At 40.9% G+C, this 20,895-nt stretch overlaps 1 protein-coding gene across 1 annotated transcript; it reads right to left on the reverse strand.

The window, feature by feature from the left end:
• Window positions 1-246: 246 nt before the first annotated feature.
• LOC124300539 (bone morphogenetic protein receptor type-1B) lies at window positions 247-7,393 on the reverse strand. Its single transcript, XM_046754762.1, has 4 exons — window positions 7,141-7,393; window positions 2,151-3,150; window positions 1,705-2,020; window positions 247-1,577 (listed from the first exon to the last, which is right to left on the reverse strand). Exons 1-4 carry the CDS (start codon window positions 7,232-7,234, stop codon window positions 1,449-1,451), a joined length of 1,539 nt encoding a protein of 512 aa, XP_046610718.1. The 5' UTR covers window positions 7,235-7,393; the 3' UTR covers window positions 247-1,448.
• Window positions 7,394-20,895: the final 13,502 nt, after the last annotated feature.

Raw genomic sequence — 20,895 nt, forward strand, 5'->3', positions numbered from 1 at the left:
CGATATGATGATATCATAGACTCAAAATACTGAAAGAGGTAATAATGTACATACATTGCATGTGACTATACACACAAAACAGTTTAATTTTCTCGGTATTGAAGTAATTGCATATTTTGTTTCATATTAGCGCGCTGATTAGCGTGTTTATTCATTGTTAATGATAAAATGGATTTAAAGAAGTGGTAAAACGTGTTTATAACTTTGTTAAAAAGTTATCGGTGGTTTTATGTTGCATTAATTTTCGGAGTATTGTTTATTTTACATGGGTATTAGGGAAGTGTACGATCCTGGTGGTGGCGTATGTTAAAGTAAAGATTGATAATTCGAATTCACTTTAGTAACATGTTTCATACGCTGGTTTATCAATAATAAATTTATTTCGCCATATTCTGAGATAGTTCTAGGCTAATGATCATTTGCCTCGAATCTTTTGATAAGACAATAACAATGTTCGTGTCACACGTTTTATAATTTAAATGTTACTTTCTTTGTAGAATTTACAAATTTAAATAATTTTATACTGCATCATGCGACATAGTAACTAGGTACTATGTCTGAGTAAATTATATGTAAAACTGTCAAGATCCTGCAACGATTTAAATTTCTCTGATAAAATAATATTAATATATCAAATAAAGAATCCTAAGTAATTAACAATAAACTATTCAGCTTGAGTTATCAAGGACCAAAGCCAGCATTGTTTCTTATTTTGTACAAACTGAAATGGCCGAAAGAAAGGTAGATATTCATGTGATCAAAGTTCTAGCACCAGTCATAATGACTTTTGCATTCAGTGTTTACGTTATTAAAAAAGTTCGCTTTTAACTTTGCTTTAATCATAAACAATGCACGATGAAAGTTAATTTACAGGAACGGCACCAATTCAATTTCAAATTTATACATTTCTTTAATATTTAGTAGACTATTATTTACAATAACTTGCTACAATATATCAATTCCTCCGTAAATTTATAATAGAAGTTTGCATTTATATATTGAATGGATAACGAAAATTTAATGATGCTGGATTTGATTGAAAACTCTTTGATGGAGCTCGATAATATCAAGAAATGAAAACACGCTAATAACACTTGATAACGCTGTAATCAATTCCAAATCTAAGTGGCCCGTTTATTCTTCACTTTAACAAATCCTAAAATTACGAGATGTGTTAAATTTATGAACGCGTTTACTTTGTTTCAAATTTTAACACATGTCAACTTAAAGAAATCATAACATTGTCATATCTATAACTAGTCGTAATTATTCGCTCATTAACCATACCGAATCACACGCATCCATTCGTCGTCAAATATCTATAATTTTCAGTACGATCAGTCTTAAGGCTGCAGTCTGTCATCGATTCTATTTACACCAGGGCATATTTACAAGGGTTTTTGAACTAGGGGAAAAACAACAGTTTTGATGTAACGTTTCTTCAAACACTACACTATTTTTATGGCATTATCGATGTGTAGCTTTGATATCGACTTTTTCACTCGAAGTGCTGTTAGTCGAACTGCAGGATTTCGATGCCAGCATTCCGTCATGACTTTACTCAGCGCAAATAGAACCTAAAAATTAGCAAATTGATTATACATAAAATGTTCTGCCAATTTTTTAAACTGGATAAATTCAGTTATTTCATCGAATCAATTTTATTTCCTTTGCGAATCATTTCAATTAGACTCGAATACTTACAGAATCATTTTCCCATCTCGTAGGTATAACTGGACGCCTCTTTTTGACAGACACAGCTAATCTCATATCTTCAAAGTCTGGATCGCTAGGCACAGCGTCATGATAAGGCAAAGCATATGGCTCGGCCGTAGACACCTTGCCGCCAGTAGCGCACCTCCTGCATACTTCCCATAAAACAAGTCCAACTGAATACATATCAGCCATTTTGAAGGAATCGAACGAGGAGGTGTTCAAAGTCTCGTCCAAGACCTCAGGAGCCATATATCGACGTGTTCCCACACGTGTGTTAGGTGCTATGTCGATCTCTCCGCTTTCGCTATAAAAACCAATAGATTCAATGTAGTAAAGCATAAAAGTTGCCAAGGACTTAAAAGGAATGTTTGTAGCCATGGTTTGAAACATTACTACAAGGTTCTTAGAAGTAACTGGTTGTTGCGCAATATTACCTTATAAATCTCACAGCAAGACCAAAGTCTGCGATTGCGCATTCCCCGTTTCTTTTAACTAGAATATTTCTACTCTTTATATCTCTGTGTGCTATTGCTGGCTTTCCTCTAGTGCCAAATATCTCTGTATGCAAATGTGCGACGCCTGAAGCAATTGACAAACAAATTGCCAATAAGGAAGGATGATCTAGAACTGTAGTTTGCAAATAATCATGCAGCGAGCCCCTCTCGTGATAATCTGTGATTAATAACATCTGAGTCCAAGATCCGGTTCCTTTGATATCGGCAGCAATGAAACCCAAAATGTTATCGTGTCTCATTAGAACGGTTTGATAAATTTCTGTTTCTCTAAACCATGATGCTTCTTCCAGCGTGAAGAATACTTTGACCGCAACTTTCTCCCCTCTCCATCTTGCAAGCCACACTTCGCCGTATCTTCCTCTTCCGACGCACTGGGAGAGTGCCAACTGCTTGGCGATTGTTCTTTGCACTAAAAGCGGTAAGCCTGATCCTGAACCACTACTCTGATCGATTAGATCCTTGAGCATTCCCTGCGAAGGGACCAGGCATGGCCCGCGCTCTTTCCGCCTGTACCGACGGTACATTATGAGAACAGCGATTAAAAGTATCATCAAGCAAACCGACAACGAGATGGCCAAGACAATCAGTGTCGTACTTGATGTTACGGCCATTGGATTTGGCGGTACAGTGGGCCGAGTTGTGTATGTTGGAAAAACACCTTGATTGCATAACGAGGTGTTGTTGCAGCATATTATGTTTTTTCCATTCCAATGTGGGACCAGCGAACCCTTACATTGCATGAAACCTTGTTCTCCAGGAGGTAAGCAGCCAAAAGAATACTCGGAAACGTATTCTTTGATCTCATTGTCCCATACTTCTTCGACGACACTAAAACAGTGTCCGCCAGGTTTTCCCTCACAAGTACCATTTGGCTGGTTATCCGGGCAGTGACCTTCGCAATAACATGTGATCCCAAGAACTGAAATCAGATTAGAACACTAGTTAAAACATGCGACGCTGAAATCACCAGCAGCAACGTTAAGGTAACGAAGCATTGGAGAAAAATCATTATTGTACAATTTATCATGTCTTGCAAGGAGTTGGCTCTTTATTTAGTTTACTTAGACAATCGAATTAACGTTTTTTCGTAAGCATTCATCGTTACAGTAACGTTACGTACTAAATTCTATCTCATTGAAAAATACGGGATACAAATTCAATCGTATTAAAAAAAGATTCAAATCTTATACTATAAAGTAGAATTAATATTCACCTTCTAGTATAATTGAATATTTGGTGTTTGACGTGCTAAGAAGGTAAAAAAAAAAAAAGAAAAAGATTGCGCATTAAATCTATAACATCAATCAATATTTAATTTCTTGAAACATTTCGCGTATCGAACGAAGTGGAAAAAATTAATTCCGCGTCAATTCTTACACTGATCAGTATCCGAAATATTTGGAAAAAAATGGAACGGACCAATTCGTTTAAGCGCAATGATCTATTTAATACAATAAGGGATCATTTCAGTATGAAAAAAATATTTCGAGCTATAGTCAGTGGTGAATATTTACACTTTGTGTTTGAGAACGCATTGTTAGGACTAAATGCAATCCCGTTTGCATTATCCATACAACAACCGTTACTTATTATGAAAATCCGTTTCACCGGAGCAAAGAGAATTTCCTTAGTGTCGCATCGACGACCGATCCCGGCGGTTGCAACAAGTTATAACTGTTATAAGTTGTGAACGAAGCGTCGCGATCCCATTACATCGGTTCGTCGCCCCTTCTGGAGCAACATATTGGCGCCAAAGGCGCCAAGCCATACAATAAGTTACTTGTACAAGCCGAGGAATGAGGATAGCCAACGTAAACTCTTCGACTCTTCGCGTTACGTGTTTCGTGCGAGTGTTACAAGCGTTGAATCTCAAGTGGTCCATGAGGGTATACGACGTTGAAAAATCCCCAACAACAACCGTGTCACGGATTTTCGTTCGTATAATGTAGAGCCGATTAAGGTTCCAGGTTATATTGTACGTTGTATGTATGTAGATATTATACATTATACGGTAAGAACGTAGGACTCGGTCGGGTTTAAAGTTTTTAAATGGAGTCGGAGAGAAGGAGAGAAATGCCACGATCGGAGATATACAGGACTAAGTGGTGGGAGAGGGAAATAGAACGGGTCGAACCGAGATAAATATAATTAAATGATAATTGATCATGGGAGAGTTGAGGTTGCTTGACAAGTTTCGCGTGGGCGTGTGCCGGGCGCGTTCTACACGAGAGAGGCGATCATCTCACGTTATCAGAGTCGAAAGGTGGGAGAGAGCATCTCGAAATCTCGAATACCAAAAATGGTATAACCGGCGGCACAGGATTACCGGTAGGATTACCATATACGTCGAATAATACCTTATACTACCCAGCTTTTCCATTATGTACCACCATCTTTCTCTTATTAGTTTTTTTTTCCCCTGCTCGAATTGCATTCCTCCGTCGACCTGAAGATTGGTCTTGGTAATTCTTGTCAATGCAGACCTTTATTCGACTCTTCTAATTTTTACTACTATAACGAATCTCCGGTTAACGATGAGATACGAACCGATGCCATCGTGAACGCTTTCACGTAGTGGAAGTTATTTTAAAATTCAGGTGCCCGGTACCCTGCGATCGCGGTTCGACTTTTGTCAATATTTTAAGCGCCAGTTCAGAATTATCCGTACGTGCTTTTTCACATTTTCTCAGGGTATTGTCAAGCAATGGATTCGCGGTGCTCGAACTACACGAGCATTATTATTCTCAGAGAACGGAAGACTGAGAAAGGAGCATGAATATATACAAATGACTACATTCGTGCGTATTATCTCTGCGTCGACTGACTGCTGACAGAATTTACTCCGTTGTGTCTATTTATATAACATCGAAATATCTGAATGATGGATCGTCCCCTCTATTCATTCACGTAAAGTTCTTCCAGGTATACATATATATATATACACACACACATATTTTCTTGAAAGCTCTATTATTATGCAGATTACAAACGACGCTCAAACGTAAAAAATAGTTTATTTTTTATTATTTCGCTTTGTCTAACAGTCAAGATGATACCTACGACTCGAACATATTGCATACGTTGTATATAATTCGTAGATCGCACTATTGCTCGAATCACTCTCGTAGTCCACGATCACGTGTGTGTACGTACATACACAGCTATGATACATGTCCGACGATACTTGATTCTTTTTTCGAATTTATGAAGTAAACATCGCACAAACAGATGTACATCAAAAAAGCTAAAATGTTTCCGGTTATTTTTAAAGAATATGGCTCAGCGTATACGTTTCTTTGCTATAAACATTATAGGCATAACGCGCAACGCGTTCCAATACGTAGAGAGCGAAAACGAGGGGAAAAACAACAAAATAACGAGTAAATAAATCTGATCGCTCTTATATCTGGAACACGTTTCATTTAAAGAATTTCGCTGAAATCCAATACAACATGATAAAGAAAAATCAATTAAAAAAGAGCACGTATACGTATTGCACAGATTAGATCACTAATGCAAACATTTTGTTTTCCCCCCCAACAATTTTATCTCGAAATGGTACACGTACAACATGCGCATACATCCATACGAATCAACTTTCGCTATGATCGTTTTGAAGAACGAGGCAAAACAAGTTCACACGATTTACGAAACAATTTGTAGGTAAGGTAAACTTCCTTTGATTCAATAATTGTCAAATTAACGGTAAGTCGAAATGAAAATATATGTAAATTAAAAAACATGTACGATGGTGATTTAAAACTAGACTGTATGGTAATGATAATAATGAGGTTTCCATGCATGTTAAACGGCGTGTATCGTACAGTAAATTTCCGAAACGTGACTTGTCGAAAAGTGAAAAAGTCGTGCCGCCGTTCACTTTCTTAGAATTGCGCGGTTAAAAGCCAACAAGGCACATGTGGTGCGGCTTGAGTTTCATCGTCAGTGTGAACTTAGAGCTCGATACGAGAACGCGGGCGGTAGGCAGCAGGCAGCGAGTCTAGCAATTTGCACACTTCCCAGGCTCGTATTGCGCCTTCAGGATCGTACCTAGACGGTAGGGATTTGTGCATTTTTCTTTTTTTACGATTTACTTTCCTCAGGCATCTGCGACAGACAAATTATTCGCAATATTGCGTGACGCGCAAGTGCCGAGAAACGACATATCGTCGTACGACAACTGTAATTATATCCCCTGCGACAAACTTGTCGCGTTTCACGCTGCGTGCAGACGATGATCCACGCACACCTCTTCTTGCTACGCGGCTGCATCGCACAGCATCCTCGGTGCCAAAAGAGGAGTGAAAGAAAACATCGCACGTACACCTTTCCCTGTGAGATCTCGCCGAACGTTTCGTTCTGTAACAACGCGAATTAACCTAGTCACGACGGGCTAATTGTAAGAATGGTCGCAATTGGTGTTTCGCCACTTTTCTTTCTTTTTTTTTTTTGCCAGTTTGATATTCGAGAGCGCGGTTCGTCGTCACGGATTTGAGGCGGGTTTTGACGAAATACGGAAAATCGGAGAAGAGGATAAGGGAGAAAATCTATCTCGAGGGGTATTCTCCGCATCTCTGAATCGAACGTGCGCGTGTGACTCGATGTTGCTGTTGTCCGACGATGGAGCGGAGATGGCAATTGAAGCAGTAATTACGCCTCGATAGATTCCAAGATCACGGTCCGACGGACGAATTTCGGACGAAGTCTAATAAGTCGGGTGCTTCCACCGCTGTTCAACTATTCGAGATGAAATCAAGCTCCGTGTCTTTCTCTCCGTCTCTCGGTATCAACCGTAAGAACGGCAACGACGCGGAACATCTGTCTTCCGACGGTATTCGAACGAAACTTTAACCACCTATAATACCGCATTCACCACCGAACAACGCGATTTCGATGGCGGTCTACTCACCTCCCGTTGTCCTCGCGATAAGAACACCGAGTCCGATCCACAGGCCGTATTTACACCGCCGCCGACCTGAGGTACCAGCGGGCAACGCAGCCATTTTCTACAATCCGGAGCACATACTTCACCGTCCGTGACGAACCTCTACCGCTTGCTCACTAACGTTCAACGTCGAGGCGAACGAGCCGCGAGGCGCAGGCCAGCCAGGCTAGTTCTGTCGCTCTCTAGTCTCTCGACTCCGTTCGGCAACACCGTCGTGGTGGGGATCCGGGAGCGTACGGCGGGCCGAGGAACGACGACGTCGGCTCGGGGCGGTGGGGAGATTCTTCCTCGGACGGTTTCTCGGCGAGGGGCGAGGGGGCCGGGATGGGGCCCCGACTCCTCGGGGGCGTCAAGCGACGGCGGGAGAGTGCGGCGGCGCCCGCTGGGCGCCACTGTGCCGCGACGCCGCAGAAACTGGAACCCGGAGGGCCGAGATCACCGTTGCCGATGTTCCAGGAGATTTCAGGCGATTCGTTCGGGTGCCGGAGGAGCCTCGGGATGACCGGGCCCCGCCTCGCTGTTATTTACCATGATTTTTAAAACTCGACGTTTACGAGCTGGATGAATGGCAAGATTTTCTTTTTCTTCTTCTTCGATTTATAATATCTTTAATTCTGCGTAGGTAGGATGCCACTGCCTACTGCCATCGCATGCCGCGCTTACCGGTCAAGGAATTTGAATTAGTTGACCCTGGATATGTTGATTGGATTATACGCGCAGCATCCGATATCTTCCTACCGCCCGATCTATCGCATACCTATACTTACGTTTCAAACAGTGGTGTAGGCTTTTTCAGCATGTATGCTAATGTATACGTATGTAGGTATAGAGGTATACCGTACAACGCGCGTGCCGAAATCGTGGTGGGAAAATCTTACAGTACACGCGATGCATTTCACCTACTTACACTCGTTTGCAACGGAATAATTGGTTTTTGTTTCAATTATTTATTAATAACTTGCTCCTTCCTTCCTTGTTCTTCTCTCTTGGCATTTTACGCATCCTCGTATATACATGGCAATAATGCGAACGGAAACGACAACTGTATTCCGCACTTAGGATGTATACGCGCATAATAATATACCGTGTTCACGTATAAGTATTATACTCTGAGCACTCTCGACCGAGAGCAACTAATATTTATTTGTGAAAAAAAATTTAAAAAAAAAATCAACTGCCGCAGTCCCGCGTCGCGGGATATATGTAGTATATAAGGTATACGCGCGGCGAGGGAATTCTACCGGCGCCTCATTCACTGTGGCATGGTACACATATGACCACGTGTACGTACGCCTGTGTGTGGTGGTTATAACATGGCACGCATACGTGCAAAAGATTCTTCGGAGTTGGGAATGATTTGAATGTTTGAAAGTTTAATATATCCGCGACGGCATAATACAGTGGACTTGAGTAATTAGCATGACGACGAAATGCTCGTTAAAAACGGTACTCTAGACATCATATTATAGGATTACGTCAGGTTTGAGAAAATTACAATAATTCACCCTGTTGTGCTCGATGGTGTTGCATGTGTAACTGTAGGCGATAGAAGCGAGCTGAACGGGTATTGAAAGTACAACGCTTTGCTTGCCTGCTCGTCTGTGGGATATAATTCGGTTTTCCGATCATCTTTTCTCAAACGGACGATCAACGCGGAGTCGACCGAATGTTGATTCACGTCACGGTTCGATAGCAAAATAGGATGGATGATGCGCGCGAAGAAATCACTTGGGGAAAATAAATATACCATTATATCATTAACTATAAATATAACATTTCCAACGAATTGTATACTTTTGAAATCGTGGCACCCGAGGCTCATCCGGGTTTGTGTAATGTTATCGATACGTATATTATACCTTATATCAGAAAGGTTTCTTTAGTCACGAAGAAAGAAACAGCCAAAAACACCTTCATTATTTAAACGGCCGAGATCTCTGACGAGCCTATAAAGCGATTCGTAAGATTTCTAACGCGGAGTCACGGAGTGGATGATATATAGGAATTATAAATCCAAGGATAAATTCGGGGTAAAGTCACTTGTCACGTCGAAGTGAGATAAACAGAAAAGTTTTGCTACCAATATCAGCGTTTTTATTTCGTTCTGTTGCTCAACTTTGCACGAGCTGTTGCGTAGAACCCACGTGGTACAGGGGCAAAGTGAAACTGATTCGCCAAATTTTCCTGTAGTAAATGACGTTAACTAAAGAATAAATTATAATCGGGTATAAAGTCTTGTGTCATTTTAAAAAAATTTTTTTCCTTACGATACTTACGAGCGGAGCTCAGGGTTCACGTGAAAACATGCAGCATCATATGCACGTTGCACATCCTAATTGCAGCCAATTTGGAGTTTCCGCTCAACAGTTACTGTATCTTCATCGAATATTTCTGTAAAAATTTATCGTTATACTGGTAGGCGCAGCGGGTTTCGTAAATTCAACGACCTTATATTTTGCTGTGCGGGTCCTTAATTCGGGCGTGCATCTCTAGCATATTGATCATAGAGATACGTTAATCCGTCAATATCTTCCCCACTCATACGTGTAGTCCCAACACGGGTTCTGACACAGTCTCGCACTCGTTTATGTACGTGTACGAAATAAACTGCACCGATACACAAACGAGAAACAAATTACTTGTACACGTAGAAAGTAAGGCGCGCACGATGAGAGCCATGAATAGTATAGCGGGGTTTCAATTATATGCCGATAAGAATGTACGAATAAAAGATAATATAATTGCTACACGGCCGCCGAAAGGACGAACAATTAATTTCTGTGTATTCATGATGAAATTAACATTCACGTCTACATTCTACTTACATAACAATACATTTATTCACATAAATACGCCTTCTTCGTGTAGCGTATAATCAGTGTGCAACGTATAACTGCTATATACGCAGATAATCGTTAAAGACGAGGAAATATTAAATGCAGATAAATATCGTTCGACCGTTTTGCGGCTGTGCGATGTCGGTAGTATTTTCATCTCTCTCGCAAATTGCGCGTGTTTGTATAATTCTGAAATAAAAATGATTGCCGCGTTACAGTCGATTAAATCTCATTTTATATTTTCGTTTTTGCTTCCGCGGTACGTTTCGATCGTGCGAATCTTCGTTAACAAAATTCGAATTCATTTCAGTGTTATAACTGTACACGTTATGCCCGCGTACAGCGAAACGTGAACGTATAAGTGGGTACTGTTTGAAATTGAAATACCAATACTTGCGCTACCGCAACAAATACTGTAACGATGCTAATGACGGAAGCAAACAACCATCAATCACGCGAAGAAACAAGACGCCGAAGCTCTAAATCTACAGATAATGTGATTATAAAAGCAGAATAATTTACAGTAGTACCGACGTGTACTATATAAATACTTATGTCTTGTACACATAGGTATAACAAACATTATTATACTCGGCACGATCGGAGGATTTGCTCGATCACAACATCCTAATCTGTGACGATAGAATCGGAATTACGTATTGTAATCCATCCCGTGAAATCGTCTATCAGTCGTCGTGAGTGCTATCGCCTCGTGACAACTCCAATTTCGTACGATATTATAGCCGGACCGGAAGTATCAGCTTGAGCGAATTCTGCCCACTGCTGCAATACGTATAACTGTTAACGTTTTTACGACCCGAGTGTTGGCCAGGACGAAAAGTTTGCCTGAAATAAGGAGAGTGGAAAAAACGTCGAGGAAAAAGTTATAAATAAATAACGGTAGGACATAACGCAGTTGAAACACGACACCGAAATGCCTTCAAACAAACGCGCGTTTAAACGACAATACCTAGACTGCTGCAGGTATAGCAGCAGGTTAATATTAACAGTCCCGCCCAAAGCCCGATATGCAGTCTACCTGTCAAACTATTTTTATGCCATCCTACACCCTGCACGCTAATTCGGTTCACTAATTTCACAAAAGAATCAGGCTGCACGAGACTGAGGAGAGGAACCGTAAATACATATACATATAAATATATACATAGCCGCTAGTCGTCTAAACTACGAGGCTTACGATTAGCGTGAATCTGTAAGCTTGGCCGCTGCAGCTGCTGCGTGTGTAAAATAAAGGATCGGATTACCAAAGGGGAGAAAATCATACCCATAGGATTGTTAGGAAATTGTATTTTAAATGATTTGAAAACGTAAAAATTACACGTATATTTTTCGCATACATAATAATGTATAACTTCAGTCACAATATTATGTTGTATTATTATTTTATCGGGTTACAAACTCGCACGATAAAAACTCTTCAAGTTCTATAAATAGTATCCCGCTTCTCGTAGTAAGCTATTATAGGATAAGATTGTACAACGGGGCGGTATAATTATGATATTGGAAAACGACATCGCGCGATAACCGCGTTCGATCAGCGTGCAAACACGATTCTCGTAATGTACAGAACTGTACGCATCAATGGCAGATTGAGGAAGGGAGTTATCTGTAAAACAGAAAATAACGAGTGATATAGAAAAGGGGGTGACAACAATCATACATATTAATTAATGCAGACGAAAGCGTAATTTATGCAACAATTTGGGTGCAGTAAGCGGTTCCATTCGGTGTGAACGGGCTCGTAATTATCTACATGCAACTAGGCCTGCATTTAATTGTCATTAGAATGGTACGGTTATTCATTCGTTCGATGCAACATTAAGTTCGATTCACTTTATTAACGATTTTGTAAGGTTTCAACCGTGCAGATACGCCCAATCAACGTGTTGGGCTCAGGAATTACCGTTCTTCTGAAATTCAATTATAACAATTTCGGTCTTACCTAGAGTTCGCATGGTAGGGGAGGACCGGGAGAAACGGGCCTCTTAACGAGAACATGATTTTTAAGAAATTTCAAGATAGCAATTTGTTTTGTTTTGGCCTAAAAATAATTTTCAACCCTCGGGCATCGACCCGTTTTCCCGATCGGGCCCATTTTACCCGACTGTGCCCTGTATGTCTGCATATATCTGTATGAATTTTTGTGCCCAATCCATGAAACTGAATTCCGAAAATTTCGCGTGTATCGTAGTAAAATTGGATACGGGTGGACGAGGGTTTGAAAATTCGCAAATCTACGAGGCGCCGGATATCTATGATCCCTTATACTATTCGTGGACCACCCGTTGAGCTTGGCCGTCCTTCGAGGAGTACAATACCCGGGTGTTTTAGTTATGTCTTTCTCTTTTTCCCCTTTCTCTCCTATATTAGATTTTTCCAAGCAGTATATTGTATATTCATACGGAGCTATAATTTGAGTCGGTATCCTCGCGTCGGACATAATTCTAATTTACGCGTCGCGCTGACTTCGATGAATAATATTACTTTTTTCCCCGTGCGGTTGGGCAGGATAAACCAAGCTTGAAAATAATAGAAAAAGTCGATGTTAGAAAACAGATTAACTCGACTCAAATCACTTCGTGCCATACATACAGGCACTAAACGGTCAGCCGCGATTCCTGACCGGCGGTAGCCAGGTATAAGTACCCACGCTATCAATTGATTAAAGTGTAAAACCAGCCTGTAATGTTAAACGGAGTCTTCTGGTCCGAACGCGTCCGCACCCGACGTTGGGCCCTGCAATAGTGTCGAGGCGCCGCGATCCGGGGCCCGAGGCCCGGGGTTTTTGGGGGGACAATAAAGCGCCGCGTCAGCTTTGTTTTGTTGAAATAATCGCCTATTTTTAAGAGACCGCCAATTAGTGGGAACAGCGCCGAAGTAACATAGTAGCAGATGGACTCGCGGCCTGTCGTTTATACCGGGGCGGGGTACAGATACATCGGTGCAGTGCAGCCCTGCGGTAAGATTCTCGACAAGTTATTTCAACACCGTAAAGTGCATACGTGCAATGACACGAACGCATTCATGATTCTCCGTACCGGACGGATGCTGTGTCATAATGTATACCTACGTATGTACATGCACCGTGTAACTTCAGCCGATCGGATATCGTGTATCTTGGTGCAAGGGGCTGTAGGGCGAGATGGATATCACCTTTGTTGTATAGTTAGCTGTTGAAACGCGAAACAAAAGACGACGAAGTAAAGATACGATGTTGCAGTGCAGGATAGATGCGCAGATACGATATTGTTGCTGCAGGGATTTGCTGCTGCAGCTGCCGAGAATTTCATCCAGAGTGTTTTACAATGCGGAATTCATTACAGGGGGGAGGGGAAAAACGGATGGTGTTGGCGCGGAATTTCAAGGACACGAGTGCATAATGGGTGTACTGCATGTTTCCGCATTAATTAATCAAATGTGATACTTTTTACGTCGTTTTTACTCGCTGGTACGTTCGGACAAAATCCGTGTTTCTTGCCTGTAATCTCAGCAGCCTCGTGCAGGTGACTCAAATTGGCACCTTATTATGCTCGTGAGATCGAGATAAGTGTGGAAGAAGGAGAGAGGAGAAGAAATGGTTTCACAATGCGCCTCGTTGTCCGAAAAAATGAGAGTAACACGAATAGTGGTGTTCCTTTGATTCGCATAGCCGGCATGCGCAGGGAACGAACCGAAGAAAAAGTCTCGAAGTACAGATCGAAACAGGAATCGTCGGTTTTTGAGTGTTCGGGCGCGAATTTACGATCACTCCTCGGTAAGGTAACAACGACAAAGGCTCGAATTGCTTCGTTTTTTTCTTATTATTTTTTTTTTTTTTATCCTTTTCTTTGCCATAAAAAGGTGAACAACAATGGGAGGGAGTTTCGGAGCCTGCCGCAGGCGGCATCAAGAAATTTCATCTATTCAAACTCTGAAATATAAATTCAAAGGGGCTAAAGAAAGCAAAGAAACGAACTGAGACGAGGGTCTCATCCGAAGATCCGAAGATCCGATGAAGAGGGCGAGGGTGAGGGCGAGGGCAAGGGCGAGGTGGTGCGGCATCGCCACCGCAGGCATCCTCGGCCTGCACAAAACCACAAAAGCTGCAGCCACCGCCAGAATGATCCCTCGGGTGGACCCCGATCCCGGTTCCTGGCGGTTGCCGTCGCTCCGAACGAAGGCCGAGTCCTAACTCGGCGTAGCCTCACGTATCCCAATCCCCATTCCGTTTATTCCTTGGGTCAGCCGGCCGCCTCGCCCTCGGCTTGTACGATGGTTGCTGTTCAGACGCATGATGAGAATATAGGGCCGACTTCACGCCCGAGGGTGCCCGAGGCTTGCCGCCACTTCCCTTGAGCCATGCCGCATTATCATATGGATTATAATGGATTAACGCCTCGGCGATTCCCGGCTCGATATCACGGCGACGAATACGCGATGTACAGAGCTTGTCGTGATCAGGCTGAAGTTAGCGACGTTGACGCAACGAAAACATTTGGGGCAAAAATTACCATTTTCCAAGTGTATAGTGACTTTTAAGTAGTTGAGTTTTCAAAATGTGAACGCGTTTTGTCTTGTTGTGATTTATTGAATCTTACACATTCCTGCCAACTGTGAAATGACAATTTTCCGAAACCTTACTAACTTCACCCTCATTTGACGGGACTAATTTTTGAGCTTGCGCGTGTGCCCCATTACACGTCACAAATTCTCATCACGGACGTGACGATAGAATGTCAAGTATGTTACGTTATGGGTATGAACGTACAGCGCTGCCGGAAGGATGAATATGAGCGAATGTGGTTGCATTTACGCAATTTACTTCTCGATGACTCTGCGGTATTCCAGTCATTCGACTTCATGGTTATGTCAAATCTCGATTAAGTCCGGAACCGCGTTTCCTGCATGGAGTAACCGCAGTACGTCGCATTGATGTTAAGGCTGTGACTGTCATCGCGCGTCACTGGACTCCATGGTCTTTATGATACCACTCGTGCAGAATTTGATCCGCGGGTATCGCGCATACGACACGTCGAAAGGGGTCAATTTGAGGGATTATATCCTACAGTTAAAGGAGCAGTCAAAGTAAAAGCGGTTGTCGTATGCTCGGTTACAGAAGTTGCGTCGTTTATCGAAAACGTTTGAAACCCGATAAGCTACTACCTTGGAATGGTATGTACCTGCAGGTTTTCAGACAAAACCGCAAGAACGTCACGACGATTTGATTAAGGTATTTTACCGGACTGCAGGGTATTACCTCCACCACCACTTTCGAGTTTCCATCTAACGATTCGACCGTTTTCCTTTCAAGACAAACCCTCTATTTTCGAGTCCTCTGACTTCATTCAAGTGTTTCACTTTAGTCATCAGAGGCGACATTTCACAGACTACGCTGACTTTCACCCCAGCTCCTTCGTCGATTGGTTAAATTTTGTGAAACTCCGCTGTGGTAAACATTTCCTTTGTAGTCCAGGAAACGGATAGAATAAAGGGCAGTCTCATGTCACGGCGTGCAGAAAGGATGAGACCTGCGGATTCTGGTAACGATTATAGCCCACATGAACGCCTACTACTTTCCAACCAAAGATTTGACTTTCTAAATTTTTTACACGCGTTTAAAGTTTTGAAAAACACGTTTTCTACTAGGATCTCCTAAACTATTAATTGTACAGAAAAAAAGTTGAATAACTTTTTGTAGGTCTTAGAAGGACGAACAATTTCGTTTTTAGAAAATTAAAATCGGTCAATTAGTTCTCTTGTAAAAAAATAAAAACCGGCTGAAATGGCCATTTCTTAATTAACTAATTACGAGTCCAATAATGCATGTATGGCTTTAAGAATCTCGGAAAATATGTCTCTTAGGTCACTCAAGAAGCTCGCAAAACCGGGGCTCGATCGGATAAACAGTTTGTGAGAAAAGCTATTTGTTATGAAAAAACCGACTTTTTTTGCAAGGAATTTGCAGAGCCGTAGAGCGTCGTACAGCAATTTAATTAGCGGATTTTTAATCGAGAAGGATCCTATTATCATGTACACTGAAGGGCGAAATGATTTTTTACTATTAAGTTGGTGAAAAATGGCTCCAAAAGACAGTATGTTTTTCAGCCATAAACAAATGGAATTTCATTGTCAATTTTTACGTTACAGGGCTATCGATCAGCCTCACTCGAAAGCTGTTATTTTTTGACGAATTTACAAAAAAAAACAATTTGCCAACAGTCAATTAGGAAGGGAGATAATTTTTTTTTTTCTCACTAATTATTGCACCGCCGGTTTTAAACATACAGGGCTAAAAATTGGACACGATACAGGAAAGGCTTCATACTAACCGACAATAAATTCTGGTAGCAGTTGCTCATGAATTTGTTCATCCGCTTTGCGGTCAACTCAGTGATAAAATACAGCACCGCGTATGGCGGTGGAGTGGGGGAAGCCATCTCGGCCGGTTCTTTCTTTTTTTAAACCCGACTAACTTTTTCCACTGATCAAGAATTTGTTATAAAAAATATTTTAAAAAATGATCTTCCGATCGAAATTTGTTTATGTAAATTGTTTTTCTTCCTTTTTTTACCGTTAGGTTATTTATTTTTTTATTTCATCTGAATTAAATTATATTGACGTCATATGCTTTGATTACAGAACTCACAAAAAAAAAGATCTGCTAAAAATACATTGTTACTGCAGTACGCGTCTCTTCGTTTTGGAAAAAAATCGACAAAATAAGGGACATAATATAAAATAAGGACAAAATAAGGTCTGAAATAATTATGAAACGTTTTTATAAGTTAGAATGGCCTATTTATTATGAGAATACGTTACAAATAATATCAGAATAAAACATAAAAAACGTTGGAAAAAAATCAAACACATTCAGACACGTTTTTTTCTTCATTTCACGAATGTTACAATATTTTTATATTTAATGTACTAAATAATAGCTACAGACATTTTTACTTAAATATTAACAATGTTTTCTTAAAGATACAATTCTTTACAATCAATATTTACAAGTCTACGTATTCTACGCTGTTCGCTCGAGTTCTTTTTATCGGCACCTCTGGTTCATCATCGCTCTCGTCACTTAAATCAACTTTGATCTCGTCCTTAAATTCTATTTGACTATCATTGCTGCTGTCGTCAGATGGATGAACCAGATATTTTTTTTTTTTTTTTATTTGCAAAAAAAGTCGGTTTTTTCATAACAAATAGCTTTTCTCACAAACTATTTATCCGACCGAGCCCCGGTTTTGCGAGCTTCTTGAGTGCCCAAAGAGACATATTTTCCGAGATTCCTAAAGCCGTACATGCATTATTGGACTCGTAATTAGTTAATTAAGAAATGGCCATTTCAGCCGGTTTTTATTTTTTTACAAGAGAACTAATTGACCGATTTTAATTTTCCAAAAACGAAATTGTTCGTCCTTCTAAGACCTACAAAAAGTTATACAACTTTTTTTCTGTACAATTAATAGTTTAGGAGATCCCAGTAGAAAACCTGTTTTTCAAAACTTTAAACGCGTGTAAAAAATTTAGAAACTCAAATCTTTGGTTGGAAAGTAGTAGGTGTTCATGTGGGCTATAATCGTTACCAGAATCCGCAGGTCTCATCCTTTCTGCACGCCGTGACATGAAAAAATAAAAAATTGGAAGACAAAGCCGTTATTTGAAGATGTATCTGAGTAGAGTTATCTCCCTCCTTTCCCAGAATTACCCAAATGATTGGTTATTAGAAGAGACTAGCCATTCGTTCCACTGTGTACCGTGATTCAGCTGATTGCGTATCGAACGGCAAACGTAAATATTGAATAATACATTATATTACACACTGAAGTTGGTGTATATAACATAGAGAATGCTGGGATTGCAGGCGGCTTATCGCTTTCCTGCCTTTGAATAAAACCGAGCCCACCGACTAGCGTGGAAGGAAATCGGTAACTCAGATTTCGGTTTAAACACTTTCATATCGGAAACTAGTTAAGATAAGACATTATACTCGTAGCAATCGCTGTGTACTTATGTATCAGGATTTCACGTTGATTTTGCTGTGTACACCGACAATATCGTTTGTGTTACAGTTAAGTACACATAAAAAATGGTGAATTCCTCAGCTGTTTGCAGATGCGGGAATGAAATTTCTGAAAATCGTTCCGCTTTGTATTACTCCACGGGTTACTTCGCCGCAGCCGCCGAACCGAGGCGGTAAAATTTCTTTTCGGGGTTCTATAAAAAGTTTGTTCGCCCCTGCAGTCAGGCGAGGCATGAGACGGGAGAGAGCCCGTATAACAAAGATCCATCGACACCGGTTTCGTGTTCTCTGCCCTTTTTTCCTTCAGCCGAGAAGCCCCGCCGCGCGTCGGGTGTGAAAACCGGCACCCACCCACTTGTTATTTTGTCAAACACAAGCTCTCAAAATTATAGGAATCATGCCGTTCTGCCCGTACGGCAAATTACGCTCGATTGCACGCTGTTAGAACTCTTTATAACTATAAATTAAACTGCGACACGAAGGAAACGGCATAAATATGCTACCGCATTAATATTGCGCGCGGTATTATACGATATGATACAAAATAATACGTATCATGGAAAGAAAGAATTTAACGCCGTATGTAATTTCCTCGTGCATACGTGTATAATGTATATATACATATACCCGTTGCTTATATTATATTGTATACAGTTTCATCCCGCTTACATACGGTATATATTACGCTACTCTATGGCATAAGCTTATATACATAACGTTATAGTTAGACACTCGTATGCAGGATGGGTATGCACGTGTGTACGTACACCATCCCTGTCATCGCTGTACGAGCTTGTAACAGGGAATTAACTTCACATGAAATTATATTCAGTTCGAATTACATGAATTCGAATCGCTCGTTTGCGAACGACTCGCGAGTTCGACAGTGACCTTTGTACTTGCGGATTATTTTAACTGGCGTGCCAACTTGTCATACTAATGTTTAGACTTACACATCGTTTACACAGTGCAGTGTGAAAAAAAAAAACATCGTGGAAAAATACGTGACCGATTATTGACACGAATTACATGGTACAATTATACTTGTGTCGACTTTGAGAATAAAACCGTGCTACAAGAACATGCCAATTTGTTCAACTTATCTCTGATGCGATTTGAATCTAGATATTTATCACATCTACGACTTATACATCTTGTAATAATGCGTATGAATTTTTTTATGCTACAGGTAAACGTCTTCCAGAGGAAGTTAACGATTCCGCACTGGGCCGGACAATTTTCATCGGAAACAAAGAAAAGCTCATCAACGCGGATGAAACTTCGTTTATGCAAGTAACTGTAAGTGTTTTCTTTTCTTCTTTTTACTCACTTGTAGCGACAAGAACTCGTTTTACTCCACCAATATTTTTGTTCAGAATTGTACGGTGTAAAACAATAATATTTCTCCTCGTATTCGCGTATACCGGCTTACAGCACATTATAAATCGACGCTGTAACTCACTGCATGTATACATTACGTGACCATATATTCAAGGTATAAGGTACGTAAGTTACAACCATCAGCTGCGGGTCTTACGTAGTCTAGGCGAGGGTGTTAACTGGGCGCACGATTGGAACGAGCATTAACTAATTGAAAGATTAGCGAGATCAATTGTAAATTATTACCAACTTAAGTAGGCATAAATGGAACTGGCAGAGACAGCTCTGACAGTATAGCCGCAAGACATGTGAGGACATGTACATCATATAGATTGAACATTACAAGTCCAACGATGAGAATTGCGCGTGACCGTTTATAGACAAAGTTGAATCATACGCTACGCGTGATATACGTGTGTCCAATTGTACGTAGAGGAAATAGAATTAACAAAATTCTTTCCTATTCTTTCGTCGACGTAGTAGATGTCTGATTTTAAAAGTTATACTTTTTTTTGGAAATTCAGCTGCCATTTTTATCGTTCTCGGCTCTTTCGTCTCTTTCGTCTCCTTGTTCTTGCGATCTCTGATTGTGAGTCTAACGATAGATGAAATTGGAGGAGTATCATCGAAGACGAGGCTTCAGGGACTATAAGTTAGGGGCTAAGTAACGATTATATTTATAAACATCACAAGCAAAATAACTCGACGACGCGCGGTGGTGGTTTATGTTATACCATTACAACTCTCTTAATTGCGGACTGTGAAAAATTCGCGCTGATGATCATTCGTTCGGGTGTCAATTTCTGCAACCGTTCGATACGTAACGTCGTCTCGGACGTGGGACGTTTATCGTGTTGATATAGTGTGCAGTAACTGAGATTTCATTCCTTAACTATATTTCTCATTAATGAGGTAAAATGCACTGTAACTTGCGCCGAGGTTATCATACTCTAAACATGTTTGCGACGTGGGTACAACTTCCTCGTCGCGGTACGTCTTTTCGTTATAAATACCTAGAGACGTATCGCGACACTGTGACTACATCTGTACCCACACTAAGTGCATACACCTATCTTCAGACAGTGGGTTTTGCAGCCGCGCAAGGCGAGGATATATTTGCAATTGCTATCTGTCGGCGAGCCTGAACAAACATTTTCAGGTTTCTCAATTTCCGTTGTAAATGGTCTGCGCTATCCACTAGTCATGGAGATTTACTTTGGTGACTTAACGAAATGCATATTATGTGTAGATTTTTTGTCGACTAAGTTTTTTCTGCTTTTCTTTTAAACCCCCCTCCCGCCCTGCTTTTTTGGTTGCTGTTGTTGTTACATTTTTTGTATTCGTTTTTTGGTTTCATCCAGCGACGGCGTGCCACGTGTTTCCTAAAGATAGATACAGACATATGCTATACATATGCGTAGGCGGGTGTTATGTGTAGGGATATTATGCGAGGACCTATAACGATAAACCGCAAGA

Source organism: Neodiprion virginianus, chromosome 1 (assembly GCF_021901495.1).
Source record: "Neodiprion virginianus isolate iyNeoVirg1 chromosome 1, iyNeoVirg1.1, whole genome shotgun sequence".
Classification (NCBI taxonomy): domain Eukaryota; kingdom Metazoa; phylum Arthropoda; class Insecta; order Hymenoptera; family Diprionidae; genus Neodiprion; species Neodiprion virginianus.

Coding starts and splice junctions, on each gene's coding strand:
- LOC124300539 (XM_046754762.1), bottom strand. CDS start 7,234: ATGGCTGCGTTGCCCGCTGGTACCTCAGGTCGGCGGCGGTGTAAATAC. Junction 3,151..7,140: donor TATCGCGAGGACAACGGGAG/GTGAGTAGACCG, acceptor ATCTGATTTCAG/TTCTTGGGATCACATGTTAT. Junction 1,578..1,704: donor CGAGATGGGAAAATGATTCT/GTAAGTATTCGA, acceptor GCTAATTTTTAG/GTTCTATTTGCGCTGAGTAA.